Source organism: Mytilus trossulus, chromosome 11 (genome assembly GCF_036588685.1).
Source record: "Mytilus trossulus isolate FHL-02 chromosome 11, PNRI_Mtr1.1.1.hap1, whole genome shotgun sequence".
Lineage (NCBI taxonomy): Eukaryota > Metazoa > Mollusca > Bivalvia > Mytilida > Mytilidae > Mytilus > Mytilus trossulus.
In genome coordinates this window covers 59,834,271-59,857,099 of record NC_086383.1, presented here as the reverse complement: position 1 = coordinate 59,857,099, position 22,829 = coordinate 59,834,271, and the positions used below count along the sequence as shown (strand labels likewise).

The 22,829-nt window shown below is 30.5% G+C and overlaps 1 protein-coding gene across 1 annotated transcript; it reads right to left on the bottom strand.

Annotated features, from left to right (window-relative positions):
• Nucleotides 1–13,397: 13,397 nt before the first annotated feature.
• Nucleotides 13,398–20,610, bottom strand: LOC134690205 (roundabout homolog 2-like). The gene is made up of 6 exons (XM_063550180.1): nt 20,487–20,610; nt 17,067–17,366; nt 16,149–16,448; nt 15,231–15,530; nt 14,338–14,637; nt 13,398–13,720 (listed from the first exon to the last, which is right to left on the bottom strand). Exons 1-6 carry the CDS (start codon nt 20,608–20,610, stop codon nt 13,398–13,400), a joined length of 1,647 nt encoding a protein of 548 aa, XP_063406250.1.
• Between the last annotated feature and the right edge of the window lie 2,219 nt (nt 20,611–22,829).

Sequence of the window (22,829 nt, the reverse complement as noted above, 5' to 3'; positions counted from 1 at the left end):
AGTGACGCTCAGACGAAAAAAGTTTGAAAGCCAAGACAAGTACATTGAAGACCAAAAGTTCCAAAAAGTTGTTCCTAATACGGCTAGGGTTTCTGCCTGTAATAAGAACATCCTTGTTATTTCGAATAATTCATAATTTTGTAACCAGTGATGTTTTATAAAATGACTATATAATAGATATACATGATAAAATCGAAGTGGTGACTAACTACACAATAAAAACGGATACATAAAACTACCTTAACAAGCACATAAAAATTCACAGCCGAGTTAGCCAAAACCATAAACACACAAAGTGACGTAATATATGAGTTATACTCATTGTAAACCCAGTTCATCGAGATTTTTGTGTTTAATTCTTAGTCCACTTTGTACTAGTAAATACTTTTCTTATTGAGGGTGTTCGCTTTTCAGTTTCAAAATAATTAATTTTTCAAAACACTAGTGTATATTGATAGGGAATTAATAATTCGAATCAAAAGAGCAACCAAAATATTTATCAAACAATTATTGTTGCAACTGTACTCGTAAATCCACTAACTGCAGCAATTAACCGGTGTACAGTTATAACTTTAACAGAGATATTTGGCTACACTTCATTAGACAAATCAAACTTGAATCGAAATATATGAATTGGTATAATTATATAACATCATACAAGTTTGTAAAGGTCCTTACCTCCAATAACTGTTACATTTATAGGTTTACTTTTGCCAGTCCCAACATCATTTGTAGCATAACAGATATACACTCCAGATTCAGATGTAGTGACAGTTTTAATGGTTATAGATGGCATTGTTGTTGTACTTCCAGCTATGCCTTCGGCACCATTCACAAGCCTTGTCAGAACGCCATTGTTTTCATATTCCCAATGTATGTTTTGAATTGGGTAATTTTCATTTTCGAGAATATAACACTTAATTGTTAACGGATCGCCAAATCTAACTATGTAACTGTTTGATTCTATCATAACTATTGGATCGTTTTCTTCTGCCATAATAATAGAAACAAAGTCATATAAAGTTGGTATGTGAAAGAGTAGATTTGAATAAATAATGATAATTGTCTATATTACAATGTATACGAATTTTAACTACTCTTAACTAATATTCTCATAGCACATACTAATTACGGTTGCAATGGTACCTTTATACATATAATTCAAAACGTACAAGACATAATGATTTTAATCATATACCTATACTTTATTTTGCGTATTTGTCACAACTATTTGCAAAGAATTTTGAATATGAACAGTTAAAAGAATTTCACAATACAAAGATTGATTATTATAGATATATGGTTTTAATCCTTACATTATATTTTCGAAAACAACTAATAAATATAATATTACAATTTGACGTTACTATTCGAACTGATTCAATGACGGCCGACAGTTTATTGTTATGTTTCATGTGTATGTAACAAGCACAAAAAATACGTCTTCAGCAGGGTTATACCATTGTTAGAGTCACTGGTGTCATATCTGGAGCAGTATCTGTTTACTCTTCCGGAGCATCTGAGATCACCCTCAGTTTTCGAAGAAGTTTCTGTGCTCGCTATTTAGTTTTATATGTTGTGTTGTGTACTTTTTCTATCCATGAGTTTGAAACTCCGGCTGGTATCTTTAGCGCCTCTTTTCAAACGACCGAAAATATTTTGACCAAAACGAGTTGTCTGTTCCTGGATTTGAAAGAAACATGATTTTGCATACTTGAACTAACAGTTTGGTGATAAAAATCTAAATTTAGCGATTGTGTCCAGTACCTTTTGGTGACATCTGGATTTAAAAAACAGGTTATGCATTTAAGGAGACGCGTATCGCGTCTAGAAAATCGTTTTGAATTCATATGATATGTACCTTCTGTACATTTTGTAAAGTTGTTGACATCAGTAAACTTATGTGACATCTTAGTAAAAACAGTATCTTTAATTTGACATAACGTTAATACTCATACTTACTCCCCAAAACTGTTATATTTATAGAATTGCTCATTCCTCTTCCAACAACATTAAACGCATTACATATATACTCTCCAGAATTATCTGAATTAGCTCGAATTATCGTCAACGACGGATTGGTCAGTGAAGCACCACTATATCCAGGACTATATGAAGTTATGTTTGTTTTAATTCCATTTGACATCTTTTGCCAATATACATCAGTGTGGTGAGGGACGGATGATATTTTGCACGTTATAGTATGGTTGTGACCATATTGGATATAAAAACTTTCTGATTCGACTGCTACTGTTGGAAAGACTGTAACAAGACATTAATAACTTTAAAATAGATAAGAACATTTCATCAATTTAAAAAACGAAACACTTATAAAAATGAAAATTTTACAATTCGAACAATAATACCATTAAAATCTTAATCAAGAACGTGTTTGCTTTTGACAAAAAAAAATGTACACTTATTTGAACACCTTTTGCATTTAGACGTAAATGTACAAGTTTTTTTTGTAACTTAGGTTTCCTTTAACTATTTATTTTTTTTAAATTGAAATAGCTTATGAAATAAATGTTTATTAGATAAGTTGCTTTTTGTTAGTATCAGCAGATTTGTCATTAGATTTAAGCAATACGATAGGTGTCCTGTTTACAATAAATCACATTTTAACAAAAGCTTTTTGTTTTACAATATATACCAAAGAATGAAGTCATAATCACAATAGGTATTATGAAAAAAAAAGTGTCAATGGGTGTCACTGTGTATTTTCAGGAAAACAATTAAAGAGGGGCGAAAGATACAAGAGGAACAGTCAAGCTCATAAATTGAAAAGAAACTGAAACGCCATGGCTCAAAATGAAAAAAAAAAACCAAACATACAAATAATTTTACAGGAAACCCCAAGGAAAACTAAAGACTGAGCAACAGAAATCCCACCAATAAAATGGGGGTGATTTCAGCTGCTCCGGAAGAGTAAGCAGATCTTGCTCCACATGTTGCACCCGTCGTGTTGGTCATGTTATTACAAACTCGGTAAATAGTCTAATTCATAAGGTCACATTCATGAAAATTAAAGAGGACTGTAGTTACGACGTAAGGACTATATCCGATATCATCTGTGAAACGGTTAATCCATAACGGTCTACCAACTCGTGATGGCGTCCGTAAAATGAACGCAAAGATGATTTCAACTTCACCATTTGGAACTTTTGGTTTAGTAGCTTCCTTGTGAGCAGCAACCCTCTATCAGGGAAATCATGATAGGATATACAAGCATGGTAATATCGTATCAATTGAGAGATATATACATGTACTCTGTATGCAGGCGCTGTTCGAATATTGCTACTCAGAAATAGAAATCTCACAATTGGGAAGCTGAAATCATCTCTTTCGTCGTCAAGTTTTGTTTTCAACCGACCATCGTTGTCAAATACTAGATGTAAGTCAAGATATGAGGCCGACTTAATTGCATCTGTTGTATCCTTTATCACTAGTTCGATGGGACAGCTGTGTTTAACATAGTCACCAAATTTTGGATTATTTAGCGAGAGAACATCATTTACATAGCGGAAACAAGATTAAAGGATATTGCTAACTTTTAATCTCTCTTCTTACGAAGTTTCTGTATGAAATCAGCCTCATAATAATAAAAAAAAACAAGTCGACAAGAAGAGGGGCACAAATGATTTCCGTTGGCATGCCGACAATCTGTTGAAAAACACGTCCTCCAAACGTAACAAATATGTTGTCAATCAAGACATCAAGAATCTTGATAATGTCAGTTTCAGAGAATTATTAGATCCTTTACAAAGTAGGATTTATCCCTTCTAAGAGAAGATACTTCACTAACTTGTATACATACGTTGGCCATTCTTTTTTTTAAACAAAGCGATACATATTCTTTCAATCTGACTGTTAGTTTGGAATGCGGAATACTTGTATAAAGTGTAGAAATGTCTAATGTTTTAATACTATTGCAAGATTAAAGATTCTTAGATTGTATGTACTCTAAAAGATTTTTGGAATTTTTAGTATCCACATTTGATTCACGCTACCTCTAGAATAACTTTGAAGCCCGGCTTTGATCGCTGATAAATTAGATGTTAATTATTTAGACAGAGGTTTCGTAGAGCACTTGGAAGACCAAGCAATATACCGTTGTTTGTCAGGATAAGGACACTAATGTAGAATACCTCCTATAATTGTCACATTAACAGCATAACTGTGAAAACCCTTTAACTTAAGTGTAATGAAAAGTTTTAATGGCTGTCACTGTAAATTGTTTAGGAAAGGAATATTCTTTATCAGCTACATTCATTCCTAAAGAACAACCACTCACCAAACTTTGCTATGGACATTATTTCATCAAATAGAAGAAGTATATGTACCTCCTATAACAGTCACATTAACAGCATCACTGTATCCGATTCCTACTATATTTACTGCAACACATATGTACAGTCCAGAATCAGATGACACAGCTTTGATTATGATCATTGAAGGAAACATTGTTGTATTGCCAGTCAGTCCAGGGTAATCTAATGTGATGTTTGATGTTGTACCATTAGACATTCGTTGCCAGTAGACAGAAGTGTGATTCGGAAATGATGTTATGTTGCAGTCTATTGTAAATGGTTGACCGTATTCCACAATCTGTGTCCTAGATGTTATTTCTACTTTTGGAATACCTATATTTATAAGATATGTGATGTGTTATCTTATATGTAAATAGTGAAAGAAACAAAACCATAAGTTTAGCTGTGAAAACCTTTTTAACTAAAGTGTGATGAAAAGGGTAAACTTCATTTGAAACTTTTCTATGTAAAAAAATGTCAGCTATTAAGTTAAAACAAGGAAAACATAAGTGAAATATGAAAATTTCAATTTTACTTACTTTGCACTAAAAAAGAGTCTTAATCCGGCAGCGCTCAACAGAAAACTAAATACATTGATTATTATTTATATAAATGATGACAGAATAATACATTGTTAAATTACTGGTTAAAGGTTTCTTAGTAGAATATGTTTTCAATATAATCAAATACATTAAAATTGTGAGTGTGATGAACAAGCTTCGAACGCGATTATCTTTCTGATTGATTTAGTTGTAAAATGTGGTTGGGATTGTTAAATGTATGATGTTTTAAAAAGTGTTAATGGTTGTAACTGTAGAATTTGTAGGAAAGGAATACTCTTTATCATCTACATTTATTCCTATAGACCAACCACTGACAAAACTTTGCTATGGACATTATTACATCAAATTGAAGAAGTATATATACCTCCTATAACAGTCACATTAACAGCATCACTGTATCCGATTCCTACTATATTTACTGCAACACATATGTACAGTCCAAAATCAGATGACACAGCTTTGATTATGGTCATTGAAGGAAACATTGTTGTATTGCCAGTCAGTCCAGGGTAATCAGAAGTGATGTTTGATATTGTACCATTAGACATTCGTTGCCAGTAGACAGAAGTGTGATTCGGAAATGATGTTATGTTGCAGTCTAATGTAAATGGTTGACCGTATTCCACAATCTGTGTCCTAGATGTTATTTCTACTTTTGGAATACCTATATTTATAAGATATATGATGTGTTATTTTATATGTAAATATTAAAAGAAAAAAAAATAATCAGTTCAACTTTGAAAACCTTTTTAAATTAAGTGTAATAAAAAGGCTAAACTTGATTCGAAACTTTTTTATGTAAAAAAAATGTCAGCTGTTGAGATTAACTAGAAAAACATAAGTGAAATATGAAAATTTTATTTTTACTCATTTTGCACTAGAAGAGACTCTTAATTCGTCAGCGTTCAACAGAAAACTAAATACATTGATAATTATGTATACCAATGATAACAGAATAATATAATTGTTAAATTACGGGTTAAAGGGTTTCTTGGTAGAATATGTTTTCAATATTATCAAATACATTAAGATTGTGAATGCGAGGAACAAGTTTCGAAAGCGATTATCTTTTTTTATTTATTTTGTTGTGAAATGTGGTTGGAGTTGTTAAAATGTAGTAATAATCACCAAATGTATGATGTTTTAAAAAGTGTTAATGGTTGTAACTGTATATTGTTTAGGAAAGCAATATTCTTTATCAGCTACATTCATTCCTAAAGAACAACCACTAACCAAACTTGCTATGGACATTATTTCATCAAATAGAAACAGTATATGTACCTCCTATAACAGTCACATTAACATCATCACTGTATCCGATTCCTACTATATTTACTGCAACACATGTGTACAGTCCGGAATCAGATGACACAGCTTTCATTATGGTCATTGAAGGAAACATTGTTGTATTGCCAGTCAGTCCAGGGTAATCAGATGTGATGTTTGATATTGTAACATTAGACATTCGTTGCCAGTAGACAGAAGTGTGATTCGGAAATGATGTTATGTTGCAGTCTATTGTAAATGGTTGACCGTATTCCACAATCTGTGTCCTAGATGTTATTTCTACTTTTGGAATACCTATATTTATAAGATATATGATGTGTTATTTTATATGTAAATATTAAAAGAAAAAAAATAATCAGTTCAACTTTGAAAACCTTTTTAAATTAAGTGTAATAAAAAGGCTAAACTTGATTCGAAACTTTTTTATGTAAAAAAAATGTCAGCTGTTAAGATTAACTAGAAAAACATAAGTGAAATATGAAAATTTTATTTTTACTCATTTTGCACTAGAAGAGACTCTTAATTCGTCAGCGTTCAACAGAAAACTAAATACATTGATAATTATGTATACCAATGATAACAGAATAATATAATTGTTAAATTACGGGTTAAAGGGTTTCTTGGTAGAATATGTTTTCAATATTATCAAATACATTAAGATTGTGAATGCGAGGAACAAGTTTCGAAAGCGATTATCTTTTTTTATTTATTTTGTTGTGAAATGTGGTTGGAGTTGTTAAAATGTAGTAATAATCACCAAATGTATGATGTTTTAAAAAGTGTTAATGGTTGTAACTGTATATTGTTTAGGAAAGCAATATTCTTTATCAGCTACATTCATTCCTAAAGAACAACCACTAACCAAACTTTGCTATGGACATTATTTCATCAAATAGAAACAGTATATGTACCTCCTATAACAGTCACATTAACATCATCACTGTATCCGATTCCTACTATATTTACTGCAACACATGTGTACAGTCCGGAATCAGATGACACAGCTTTCATTATGGTCATTGAAGGAAACATTGTTGTATTGCCAGTCAGTCCAGGGTAATCAGATGTGATGTTTGATATTGTAACATTAGACATTCGTTGCCAGTAGACAGAAGTGTGATTCGGAAATGATGTTATGTTGCAGTCTATTGTAAATGGTTGACCGTATTCCACAATCTGTGTCCTAGATGTTATTTCTACTTTTGGAATACCTATATTTATAAGATATATGATGTGTTATTTTATATGTAAATATTAAAAGAAAAAAAATAATCAGTTCAACTTTGAAAACCTTTTTAAATTAAGTGTAATAAAAAGGCTAAACTTGATTCGAAACTTTTTTATGTAAAAAAAATGTCAGCTGTTAAGATTAACTAGAAAAACATAAGTGAAATATGAAAATTTTATTTTTACTCATTTTGCACTAGAAGCGACTCTTAATTCGTCAGCGTTCAACAGAAAACTAAATACATTGATTATTATGTATACCAATGATAACAGAATAATATAATTGTTAAATTACGGGTTAAAGGGTTTCTTGGTAGAATATGTTTTCAATATTATCAAATACATTAAGATTGTGAATGAGAGGAACAAGTTTCGAAAGCGATTATCTTTTTTTTATTTATTTTGTTGTGAAATATGGTTGGAGTTGTTAAAATGTAGTAATAATCACAAAATGTATGATGTTTTAAAAAGTGTTAATGGTTGTCACTGTATATTTTTTAGGAAAGGAATATTCTTTATCAGCTACATTCATTCCTAAAGAACAACCACTCACCAAACTTTGCTATGGACATTATTTCATCAAATAGTAACAGTATATGTACCTCCTATAACAGTCACATTAACAGCATCACTGTATCCGATTCCTACTATATTTACTGCAACACATATGTACAGTCCAGAATCAGATGACACAGCTTTCATTATGGTCATTGAAGGAAACATTGTTGTATTGCCAGTCAGTCCAGGGTAATCAGATGTGGTGTTTGATATTGTACCATTAGACATTCGTTGCCAGTAGACAGAAGTGTGATTCGGAAATGATGTTATGTTGCAGTCTATTGTAAATGGTTGACCGTACTCCACAATCTGTGTCCTAGATGTTATTTCTACTTTTGGAATACCTATATTTATAAGATATCTGATGTATTATTTTAAATGTTAATATTGAAAGAAAAAAAACATCTGTTTAACTGTGAAAACCTTTTTAAGTTAAGTGTATTGAAAAGGCTAAACTTGATTCGAAACTTTTTTATGTAAAAAAAATTTCAGCTATTAAGATTAACTAGAAAAACATAAGTGAAATATGAACATTTTATTTTTACTTATTTTGCACTAGAAGAAAATCTTAATTCGTCGACGTTCAACAGAAAACTAAATACACTGATAATTATGTATACCAATGATTACAGATTTATGTAATTGTTAAATTACGGGTTAAAGGGTTTCTTGGTAGAATATGCTTTCAATATTATCAAATACATTAAGATTGTGAATGAGAGGAACAAGTTTCGAAAGCGATTATCTTTTTTTTATTTATTTTGTTGTGAAATAAGGTTGGAGTTGTTAAAATGTAGTAATAATCACAAAATGTATGATGTTTTAAAAAGTGTTAATGGTTGTCACTGTATATTGTTTAGGAAAGGAATATTCTTCATCAGCTTCATTCATTCCTAAAGAACAACCACTCACCAAACTTTGCTATGGACATTATTTCATCAAATAGAAGAAGTATATTTACCTCCTATAACAGTCACATTAACAGCATCACTGTATCCGATTCCTACTATATTTACTGCAACACATATGTACAGTCCAGAATCAGATGACACAGCTTTGATTATGGTCATTGAAGGAAACATTGTTGTATTGCCAGTCAGTCCAGGGTAATCAGATGTGATGTTTGCTATTGTACCATTAGACATTCGTTGCCAGTAGACAGAAGTGTGATTCGGAAATGATGTTATGTTGCAGTCTATTGTAAATGGTTGACCGTATTCCACAATCTGTGTCCTAGATGTTATTTCTACTTTTGGAATACATATATTTATAAGATATATGATGTATCATTTTAAATGTTAATATTGAAAGAAAAAAAACCATCTGTTTAACTGTGAATTTTTTTTTAAGTTAAGTGTATTGAAAAGGCTAAACTTGATTCGAAACATTTTTATGTAAAAAAAATATCAGCTATTAAGATTAACTAGAAAAACATAAGTGAAATATTAACATTTTATTTTTACTTATTTTGCACTAGAAAAAAATCTTAATTCGTCGACGTTCCACAGAAAACTAAATACATTGATAATTATGTATACCAATGATTACAGAATAATGTAATTGTTAAATTACGGGTTAAAGGGTTTCTTGGTAGAATATGCTTTCAATATTATCAAATATATTAAGATTGTGAATGAGAGGAACAATTTTCGAAAGCGATTATCTTTTTTTTATTTATTTTGTTGTGAAATGTGGTTGGAGTTGTTAAAATGTAGTAATAATCACAAAATGTATGATGTTTTAAAAAGTGTTAATGGTTGTCACTGTATATTGTTTAGGAAAGGAATATTCTTTATCAGCTTCATTCATTCCTAAAGAACAACCACTCACCAAACTTTGCTATGGACATTATTTCATCAAATAGAAGAAGTATATGTACCTCCTATAACAGTCACATTAACAGCATCACTGTATCAGATTCCTACTATATTTACTGCAACACATATGTACAGTCCAGAATCAGATGACACAGCTTTGATTATGGTCATTGAAGGAAACATTGTTGTATTGCCAGTCAGTCCAGGGTAATCTGATGTGATGTTTGATGTTGTACCATTAGACATTCGTTGCCAGTAGACAGAAGTGTGATTCGGAAATGATGTTATGTTGCAGTCTATTGTAAATGGTTGACCGTATTCCACAATATGTGTCCTAGATGTTATTTCTACTTTTGGAATACCTATATTTATAAGATATATGATGTGTTATTTTATATGTAAATAGCGAAAGAAACAAAACCATAAGTTTAACTGTGAAAACCTTTTTAACTAAAGTGTGATGAAAAGGGTAAACTTCATTTGAAACTTTTCTATGTAAAAAATGTCAGCTATTAAGTAAAAACAAGGAAAACATAAGTGAAATATGAAAATTTCAATTTTACTTACTTTGCACTAGAAAAGAGTCTTACTCCGGCAGCGCTCAACAGAAAACTAAATACATTGATTATTATTTATATAGATGATGACAGAATAATACATTGATAAATTACTGGTTAAAGGTTTCTTAGTAGAATATGTTTTCAATATAATCAAATACATTAAAATTGTGAGTGTGATGAACAAGCTTCGAAAGCGATTATCTTTCTGATTGATTTAGTTGTAAAATGTGGTTGGGATTGTTAAATGTATGATGTTTTAAAAAGTGTTAATGGTTGTAACTGTAGATTTGTAGGAAAGGAATATTCTTTATCATCTACATTTATTCCTATAGACCAACCACTGACAAAACTTTGCTATGGACATTATTACATCAAATTGAAGAAGTATAGATACCTCCTATAACAGTCACATTAACAGCATCACTGTTTCCGATTCCTACTATATTTACTGCAACACATATGTACAGTCCAGAATCAGATGACACAGCTTTGATTATGGTCATTGAAGGAAACATTGTTGTATTGCCAGTCAGTCCAGGGTAATCTGATGTGATGTTTGATGTTGTACCATTAGACATTCGTTGCCAGTAGACAGAAGTGTGATTCGGAAATGATGTTATGTTGCAGTCTATTGTAAATGGTTGACCGTATTCCACAATATGTGTCCTAGATGTTATTTCTACTTTTGGAATTCCTATATTTATAAGATATATGATGTGTTATTTTATATGTAAATAGTGAAAGAAACAAATCATAAGTTTAACTGTGAAAACCTTTTTAACTAAAGTGTGATGAAAAGGGTAAACTTCATTTGAAACTTTTCTATGTAAAAAATGTCAGCTATTAAGTTAAAACAAGGAAAACATAAGTGAAATATGAAAATTTCAATTTTACTTACTTTGCACTAGAAAAGAGTCTTAATCCGGCAGCGCTCAACAGAAAATTAAATACATTGATTATTATTTAAATAAATGATGACAGAATGATACATTGTTAAATTACTGGTTAAAGGTTTCTTAGTAGAATATGTTTTCAATATAATCAAATACATTAAAATTGTGAGAGTGATGAACAAGCTTCGAACGCGATTATCTTTCTGATTGATTTAGTTGTAAAATGTGGTTGGGATTGTTAAATGTATGATGTTTTAAAAAGTGTAAATATTTGTAACTGTAGAATTTGTAGGAAAGGAATACTCTTTATCATCTACATTTATTCCTATAGACCAACCACTGACAAAACTTTGCTATGGACATTATTACATCAAATTGAAGAAGTATAGATACCTCCTATAACAGTCACATTAACAGCATCACTGTTTCCGATTCCTACTATATTTACTGCAACACATATGTACAGTCCAGAATCAGATGACACAGCTTTGATTATGGTCATTGAAGGAAACATTGTTGTATTGCCAGTCAGTCCAGGGTAATCAGAAGTGATGTTTGATATTGTACCATTAGACATTCGTTGCCAGTAGACAGAAGTGTGATTCGGAAATGATGTTATGTTGCAGTCTAATGTAAATGGTTGACCGTATTCCACAATCTGTGTCCTAGATGTTATTTCTACTTTTGGAATACCTATATTTATAAGATATATGATGTGTTATTTTATATGTAAATATTAAAAGAAGAAAAAAATAATCAGTTCAACTTTGAAAACCTTTTTAAATTAAGTGTAATAAAAAGGGCTAAACTTGATTCGAAACTTGTTTATGTAAAAAAAATGTCAGCTGTTAAGATTAACTAGAAAAACATAAGTGAAATATGAAAATTTTATTTTTACTAATTTTGCACTAGAAGAGACTCTTAATTCGTCAGCGTTCAACAGAAAACTAAATACATTGATAATTATGTATACCAATGATAACAGAATAATATAATTGTTAAATTACGGGTTAAAGGGTTTCTTGGTAGAATATGTTTCAATATTATCAAATACATTAAGATTGTGAATGAGAGGAACAAGTTTCGAAAGCGATTATCTTTTTTTATTTATTTTGTTGTGAAATGTGGTTGGAGTTGTTAAAATGTAGTAATAATCACAAAATGTATGATGTTTTAAAAAGTGTTAATGGTTGTCACTGTATATTTTTTAGGAAAGGAATATTCTTTATCAGCTACATTCATTCCTAAAGAACAACCACTAACCAAACTTTGCTATGGACATTATTTCATCAAATAGAAACAGTATATGTACCTCCTATAACAGTCACATTAACATCATCACTGTATCCGATTCCTACTATATTTACTGCAACACATGTGTACAGTCCGGAATCAGATGACACAGCTTTGATTATGGTCATTGAAGGAAACATTGTTGTATTGCCAGTCAGTACAGGGTAATCAGAAGTGATGTTTGATATTGTTCCATTAGACATTCGTTGCCAGTAGACAGAAGTGTGATTCGGAAATGATGTTATGTTGCAGTCTAATGTAAAGGGTTGACCGTATTCCACAATCTGTGTCCTAGATGTTATTTCTACTTTTGGAATACCTATATTTATAAGGTATATGATGTGTTATTTTATATGTAAATAGTGAAAGAAACAAAACCATAAGTTTAACTGTGAAAACCTTTTTAACTAGAGTGTGATGAAAAGGGTAAACTTCATTTGAAACTTTTCTATGTAAAAAATGTCAGCTATTAAGTTAAAACAAGGAAAACATAAGTGAAATATGAAAATTTCAATTTTACTTACTTTGCACTAGAAAAGAGTCTTAATCCGGCAGCGCTCAACAGAAAACTAAATACATTGATTATTATTTATATAAATGATGACAGAATAATACATTGTTAAATTACTGGTTAAAGGTTTCTTAGTAGAATATGTTTTCAATATAATCAAATACATTAAAATTGTGAGTGTGATGAACAAGCTTCAAACGCGATTATCTTTCTGATTGATTTAGTTGTAAAATGTGGTTGGGATTGTTAAATGTATGATGTTTTAAAAAGTGTTAATGGTTGTAACTGTAGAATTTGTAGGAAAGGAATACTCTTTATCATCTACATTTATTCCTATAGACCAACCACTGACAAAACTTTGCTATGGACATTATTACATCAAATTGAAGAAGTATATATACCTCCTATAACAGTCATATTAACAGCATCACTGTTTCCGATTCCTACTATATTTACTGCAACACATATGTACAGTCCAGAATCAGATGACACAGCTTTGATTATGGTCATTGAAGGAAACATTGTTGTATTGCCAGTCAGTCCAGGGTAATCAGAAGTGATGTTTGATATTGTACCATTAGACATTCGTTGCCAGTAGACAGAAGTGTGATTCGGAAATGATGTTATGTTGCAGTCTAATGTAAATGGTTGACCGTATTCCACAATCTGTGTCCTAGATGTTATTTCTACTTTTGGAATACCTATATTTATAAGATATATGATGTGTTATTTTATATGTAAATATTAAAAGAAAAAAAATTAATCAGTTCAACTTTGAAAACCTTTTAAATTAAGTGTAATAAAAAGGCTAAACTTGTTTCGAAACTTTTTTATGTAAAAAAAATGTCAGCTGTTAAGATTAACTAGAAAAACATAAGTGAAATATGAAAATTTTATTTTTACTCATTTTGCACTAGAAGAGACTCTTAATTCGTCCGCGTTCAACAGAAAACTAAATACATTGATAATTATGTATACCAATGATAACAAAATAATATAATTGTTAAATTACGGGTTAAAGGGTTTCTTGGTAGAATATGTTTTCAATATTATCAAATACATTAAGATTGTGAATGAGAGGAACAAGTTTCGAAAGCGATTATCTTTTTTTATTTATTTTGTTGTGAAATGTGGTTGGAGTTGTTAAAATGTAGTAATAATCACAAAATGTATGATGTTTTAAAAAGTGTTAATGGTTGTCACTGTATATTGTTTAGGAAAGGAATATTCTTTATCAGCTACATTCATTCCTAAAGAACAACCACTAACCAAACTTTGCTATGGACATTATTTCATCAAATAGAAACAGTATATGTACCTCCTATAACAGTCACATTAACATCATCACTGTATCCGATTCCTACTATATTTACTGCAACACATGTGTACAGTCCGGAATCAGATGACACAGCTTTCATTATGGTCATTGAAGGAAACATTGTTGTATTGCCAGTCAGTCCAGGGTAATCAGAAGTGATGTTTGATATTGTTCCATTAGACATTCGTTGCCAGTAGACAGAAGTGTGATTCGGAAATGATGTTATGTTGCAGTCTAATGTAAAGGGTTGACCGTATTCCACAATCTGTGTCCTAGATGTTATTTCTACTTTTGGAATACCTATATTTATAAGGTATATGATGTGTTATTTTATATGTAAATAGTGAAAGAAACAAAACCATAAGTTTAACTGTGAAAACCTTTTTAACTAGAGTGTGATGAAAAGGGTAAACTTCATTTGAAACTTTTCTATGTAAAAAATGTCAGCTATTAAGTTAAAACAAGGAAAACATAAGTGAAATATGAAAATTTCAATTTTACTTACTTTGCACTAGAAAAGAGTCTTAATCCGGCAGCGCTCAACAGAAAACTAAATACATTGATTATTATTTATATAAATGATGACAGAATAATACATTGTTAAATTACTGGTTAAAGGTTTCTTAGTAGAATATGTTTTCAATATAATCAAATACATTAAAATTGTGAGTGTGATGCACAAGCTTCAAACGCGATTATCTTTCTGATTGATTTAGTTGTAAAATGTGGTTGGGATTGTTAAATGTATGATGTTTTAAAAAGTGTTAATGGTTGTAACTGTAGAATTTGTAGGAAAGGAATACTCTTTATCATCTACATTTATTCCTATAGACCAACCACTGACAAAACTTTGCTATGGACATTATTACATCAAATTGAAGAAGTATATATACCTCCTATAACAGTCATATTAACAGCATCACTGTTTCCGATTCCTACTATATTTACTGCAACACATATGTACAGTCCAGAATCAGATGACACAGCTTTGATTATGGTCATTGAAGGAAACATTGTTGTATTGCCAGTCAGTCCAGGGTAATCAGAAGTGATGTTTGATATTGTACCATTAGACATTCGTTGCCAGTAGACAGAAGTGTGATTCGGAAATGATGTTATGTTGCAGTCTAATGTAAATGGTTGACCGTATTCCACAATCTGTGTCCTAGATGTTATTTCTACTTTTGGAATACCTATATTTATAAGATAAATGATGTGTTATTTTATATGTAAATATTAAAAGAAAAAAAATTAATCAGTTCAACTTTGAAAACCTTTTAAATTAAGTGTAATAAAAAGGCTAAACTTGTTTCGAAACTTTTTTATGTAAAAAAAATGTCAGCTGTTAAGATTAACTAGAAAAACATAAGTGAAATATGAAAATTTTATTTTTACTCATTTTGAACTAGAAGAGACTCTTAATTCGTCAGCGTTCAACAGAAAACTAAATACATTGATAATTATGTATACCAATGATAACAAAATAATATAATTGTTAAATTACGGGTTAAAGGGTTTCTTGGTAGAATATGTTTTCAATATTATCAAATACATTAAGATTGTGAATGAGAGGAACAAGTTTCGAAAGCGATTATCTTTTTTTTATTTATTTTGTTGTGAAACGTGGTTGGAGTTGTTAAAATGTAGTAATAATCACAAAATGTATGATGTTTTAAAAAGTGTTAATGGTTGTCACTGTATATTGTTTAGGAAAGGAATATTCTTTATCAGCTACATTCATTCCTAAAGAACAACCACTAACCAAACTTTGCTATGGACATTATTTCATCAAATAGAAACAGTATATGTACCTCCTATAACAGTCACATTAACATCATCACTGTATCCGATTCCTACTATATTTACTGCAACACATGTGTACAGTCCGGAATCAGATGACACAGCTTTCATTATGGTCATTGAAGGAAACATTGTTGTATTGCCAGTCAGTCCAGGGTAATCAGAAGTGATGTTTGATATTGTACCATTAGACATTCGTTGCCAGTAGACAGAAGTGTGATTCGGAAATGATGTTATGTTGCAGTCTAATGTAAATGGTTGACCGTATTCCACAATCTGTGTCCTAGATGTTATTTCTACTTTTGGAATACCTATATTTATAAGATATATGATGTGTTATTTTATATGTAAATATTAAAAGAAAAAAAATTAATCAGTTCAACTTTGAAAACCTTTTAAATTAAGTGTAATAAAAAGGCTAAACTTGTTTCGAAACTTTTTTATGTAAAAAAAATGTCAGCTGTTAAGATTAACTAGAAAAAACATAAGTGAAATATGAAAATTTTATTTTTACTCATTTTGCACTAGAAGAGACTCTTAATTCGTCAGCGTTCAACAGAAAACTAAATACATTGATAATTATGTTTACCAATGATTACAGAATAATGTAATTGTTAAATTACGGGTTAAAGGGTTTCTTGGTAGAATATGCGTTCAATATTATCAAATACATTAAGATTGTGAATGAGAGGAACAAGTTTCGAAAGCGATTATCTTTTTTTATTTATTTTGTTGTGAAATGTGGTTGGAGTTGTTAAAATGTAGTAATACTCACAAAATGTATGATGTTTTAAAAAGTGTTAATGGTTGTCACTGTATATTGTTTAGGAAAGGAATATTCTTTATCAGCTACATTCATTCCTAAAGAACAACCACTCACCAAACTTTGCTATGGACATTATTTCATCAAATAGAAGAAGTATATGTACCTCCTATAACAGTCACATTAACAGCATCACTGTATCCGATTCCTACTATATTTACTGCAACACATATATACAGTCCGGAATCAGATGACACAGCTTTGATTATGGTCATTGAAGGAAACATTGTTGTATTGCCAGTCAGTCCAGGGTAATCTGATGTGATGTTTGATGTTGTACCATTAGACATTCGTTGCCAGTAGACAGAAGTGTGATTCGGAAATGATGTTATGTTGCAGTCTATTGTAAATGGTTGACCGTATTCCACAATCTGTGTCCTAGATGTTATTTCTACTTTTGGAATACCTATATTAATGTTATACTGTGTTATTCGATTAGTAAATCAAACACAAAAATGAAAAAAAAAAGTCACACTGTAGAATTTTGTTTAAGTAAATCATTATGAAAATGCTTAATTTTTTTGAAACAATACCTCAAATTGTCGCTAGATTTTACGTCAGCAAACAAAACAAATATGTTAAACATGACTAAAATCGTTTTTTTTTAATTAAACTGCCTTAGTAAGAAAAAGTCTTACTGCGACATCGTTCAAAAGAAAATTAAATGTATTGATAAAAAAGAATCTGGTTGATGACAGAATAATAGGTATGTTAGGTCTTTTATATAACAGTTGAATTGGTATCGAAAGCGACTATTATTTGTGTCATTAAGATTTTTATTGTTATTGTGTTATGTTCACAAACGTGTCAATGGCTGTAACTTATTTTTACATGAAAAGCAATCCTTTTCAGAATGAACAATTATTCTTAAAGAATATTAGTAAAACATATAGATGCTATTTTAATATTGTAATACCTATTTTGATGATATCCATACTCTATCATTCTTCTTGTTAATATTAGATATGAAAGATTGTAAAAATACTTACTCTGATGAAATACCAATTCAGTTAAAAGATAATAGATTTGCTCAATTTTACTTATAACCATTCGTTTAATTATGGCAAAGTATTGCTGTCATCGAAGGACTATAAATTGCTTATACGTGACTAAAATATAAAAATATTATATGTACTCATGTGTTATGTGTAAAATTGATCCATTCTACTATCTTTTATCATTTTTGAAATTGATATCTGCACCAAAGCCGCATGGTACGCCCTTATTGTGAATATTGAAAGGTAAAAATGAAGTTTCGGAGGCACTTAAACAACTAAAATTCAAACTTGAAAAACGTTTGCAAGGTTAAATTATTTCCCTTAATTAAATTTGTTCATTATAATATGCAACATATAATTTAGCTTTTTACAATTGTCCAAGCTGAGCAACTTTCCCCACAACGCAACCCCCTGATTTCTCTCAAAACAATATTATTCTCGATTATATATTAAGACAACAATATAGAAAGAATGAACATTTGAGAGAACACGTGTTTTTACGCACAGAAACAGGATTTAAATTAATACGTTCGATGAAATATAAACGAAAGTAAACAAAACTGTCACAATTTGATTTCAAAGATACTTAAGTGCGCCTAATGTATAACTTATGATTTAATGTTAAATTATTGCTATTTAAAATCAATTCTGTAATACATGTATCTGCATTGGATAAAACATGTTTTGTTTTCAAATGTACGGTATACCATCCAAATTAAGCTTCTCATTCCCATGTACGGTCATTCCTCTTTTGTTATGCTCCTAATTGTAATACAATTTTTTTTTAAATTTTACACATATGTTCCTTTATTGAAAAAGACTTTGACAAAACAATTAATGAAAATCTTGTTTTAAAACGAGATGGAGTTAAAAATAATGAAAATGTAATACATGTTGCTCCTTCGGACGATGTTGAATGTGTTCCAACCTTGTAACATCACATCAAAGTAAACATTCCACGCTTTTCAACATGATATTTCTTTATATTTCTATTGATTAACGCTAAAAGGGAACAGAACGGAACGGAACGAATCGGATGATATCAGACTCGGATGATATCAGACTCGGCTTTGGTGTACCACAAGGCTCTGTGTTGGGACCAAAACTTTTCTGTATGTTTGCCAAACCAGTCGGAGAAATTTGCAGGCGACATGGGATGTCTTACCATTCATACGATGACGACACGCAAGTGTATCAAGTCATTAAACCTCTTGGAGACTGGTCGGACCTCTCCAATCGTCTTGAGAACTGTTTGTCGGATATCAGTGCATAGATGAGTATCAACATGCTTAAATTAAACCAAGACAAAACCGAATTAATTGTGTTTGCACCAAAACACCAACTTAAGCAACTATCCAGTTTCCAACTAACATTCGATGGAACTATATTGACTGATGCTTCTTGTGTGAAAAATCTTGGATTTTATTTTGACAAAACACTCAGCATGGAACAACAAGCTAGTGCAACGACAAAAGCATGTTTTCATCAGATACGAAATATTGGTCGCATTAGATCCCTGATTACAGATGAGGCATGTAAGACTCTAGTGTGCTCACTCGTTACATCACGACTAGATTATGGTAATGCGCTGTTATATGGAACAAATAGCTGTGTAATAACAAAACTACAGCGTGTGCAAAATACAGCAGCACGGCTAATAACGCGCAAGAGAAAATACGATTCAATAACACCTGTTCTCATTTCATTGCACTGGTTACCGGTTCATTTTCGTTGGCAGTACAAACTCCTGCTGTACATTTTTAAAGCAATTCATGGCAAGGCACCATCATACCTACAGGAATTAGTTGAACATTACAAACCTGGTAGAGCCTTGCGATCGAAGAAAAGCATGCTGTTACGACTACCAAACGATGTTAGGACAAAACGCTATGGTAAACAACGGTTCGATATTGCCGCACCAACTCTTTGGAACAGCTTACCTTCATCCTTACGAAATGAACAATCTCTTGACGTTTTTAAAAAGGATCTTAAGACATATTTTTTCCGAAGGGCTTTCATTGATTTTTTGTAAATTTTGAAATTTATGAACAATTTGTTTTACCAGTTGATTGTATTGTGAACTTTTACTTAATAATTTTTAATACTTGAGTCACTGTGGTTTAATGATAATCATTATTTTAAATTTATACAGAGGAAATTTTAAACTTTTCTTAACTCATTTTTATTTTTTTGAAACTTTTTACTTTTCTTTCATTTTGATTAATTTTAAATTTTTTGATATTTTTTATGTGGGTTGTGCATTCTTTTATATTATTTTTTTAACCGACAATCAATGTTTTCATTTTACACGCCACTGCTCAGAAATTGTATTTATGTGATTGTATATTTTTGTTTTACCTTATGTATCTTATTTTTTGTTTATTCATGTTAAGCGCTTAGGGTAATTTTTCAAATTATATAATGCGCTATATAAATATTGTATAATAATAATAATAATAACGACATAAGGAACGTATCCGAAATCATCTGTGAAACAGTTATTCCGTAACGGTCAACAAAAGACTCACCTCCAATCACATTCAACTGTATTGCTGGACCCGTTAGTGTGGTTAAACTGTCTTTTGCATTGCATAAATATTCACCAATATCGTCAAATGTTGGTCTAGTTATGGTCAGTGAAGGTTCTGTCATTGTGATTCCTTCTGTTCCAGGATATTCAGCATTTAAAGATTCCCCAGTCTTTAGTTTTGTCCAGTACACGTGTACCGTTTTGATGTCTGGATTCGGTGTAACGTGGCATATTAGTGTAACTGGAGTGCCATAAATGGCTGTGTAATTAGTTTTACTGACGTTTAAAAAGAGTTCACCTAAAAATATCAGTCACTTAATTATTTAAATGTACTTGAATTGCCTTTAAAAAATCAATTTATTGGTATTAAAAAAAATAGATTTCCAAAATGAAATAATAAAATAAACAACGAAAGCTTTCCAATAAAAAGGCAACGATTTGCTGAATAAGTCGGTACAGCTTTGAGCTTTTGTCGCCACAAGCAAGTTAAAATACCATTACAAATATAACTAAATGAGAACCTTCAAATGCTAAATTCGAATATTGAACTATACATGTTATAACATTAATATATGTTATAGTAAGTAATAATTATGGCCTCAAATGTGTGTCCTCTCGTCAAATATGTGTTCCGAATTTTATTAAAAACCCATGTGTCATGTTCATACAATAGGCCTTCAGTAGATGACGAGAGTTTGGACGCGCTTATATAAGATGCAGAGTTTTTGTCGGGCCGGTTAATGAGTTCAAACTACTTATCTTGGACTACTATTTACATCACAACATGCTTACTGTTTTTATCAGTTGAACCTTATCAGATCGTCAAAAAAGCATAAAATTCAACTAACGAAAAAAAAAAAAAAAAAAAAAAAAAAAAATTCGTTTGGCCATTTTGTTTCACTTGGTCGATTGACCCTTGGGTATTTGGCTAACCATAAAAAGTGTTTATTATTAGTGTGACTATATTGAAAGAAAAAAACTGTTTTGATATTCTCATCGCACTTTTATCAATAATAAAGTATTTAAATTATTTGATTGAAAATGTATTTGAAGAAAACATTTAGTGTAATTCTTATTAATAATTTCAAGATAAAGTCTAATTTTATTTTACATCTTTGACGCTGAGTAGAATATGACACAGGTGTTAGGTTAGGACACATATGTTAGATAAAGGCAACAGTAGTATACCACTGTTCGAAATTCATAAATTGATAGAGAAAAAACCAATCCGGGTCACAAACTAAAACTGAGGGAAACGTATCAAATATAAGAGAACTACTAGTCTAGATATTGATTTGAGGTGTTCGCATACAATATTTATAATATTATATCGTTAACAATGCATTAATAACATAGTCTGACTGATTAACTGTTGCAATTTCCAAACCATAAGCTATAACAAAATTAAAAATAAAATATACCGGAGTAATTAGTCTTTTAATCTTTTAATCATTTTCAGATTAGATTGTCATTGAATTGTAAACTGACTTACCTGACGCAGACACAGCGTTATACTCAGAGGTTTCTGAAATAGTGTACTGTAGTTTTTAGGTATGAGTACTAGTAAGTATTCTTCAAAATGTATTGAACGAGATTGCCAGTGCAAAATACGTACTGCGAGAAACGATATTCACCAATATTAACGCAAATATCCTTATTTGTAAAACAAAGGATGAAAACATTCGAATGCGTATGTTTAACATACATGTAGATTACGAAATTTATATGAAGGTTATTTTATTATTGCACTTTTAATTCCTGTAACGTTATGTATGAAGTGGGAGATTTTTCTGTTAAACAACATGCACACTGCATTACTCCGTATAGAATTATTCGTTTTCAATTATGTGAAAACTTTAAATCAAGTAAATAAATATGAATATATAACTTTAAATAAATATACGAAAAGGGAAAAATATGCATTTATTAATTATAATTCACGTTATAAAAAGATGGTATTATACGGAATCTGGTAAACCCTAGACCACAAAAGTTTCCCGGCATACCTTTTTAGAAATAATGACAAACATAAAAAAAAAACTTACGTGATATATAAAAGAGTATAATAACTGTCATAAAAGTTCTTTGAAAGAGTGGCATTATCTAAAACAAACAAATAATCAACGTTTTATAAATAAGACGATGTGGTATAAGTGCGAACTCTCCATCCAAGTCTAAATTTATACAAAGCAAACATTTATAGGTCAAAGTACCATCTCCAACACTTGGACCACACCAAACAGCAAGATATAAAGGATTCTAAAATGACTAGTTTATAACAATTCTAACAGAAAAACAAACGGTCTAATATATATAATAAATGAGAAACGAAAAAATCTTA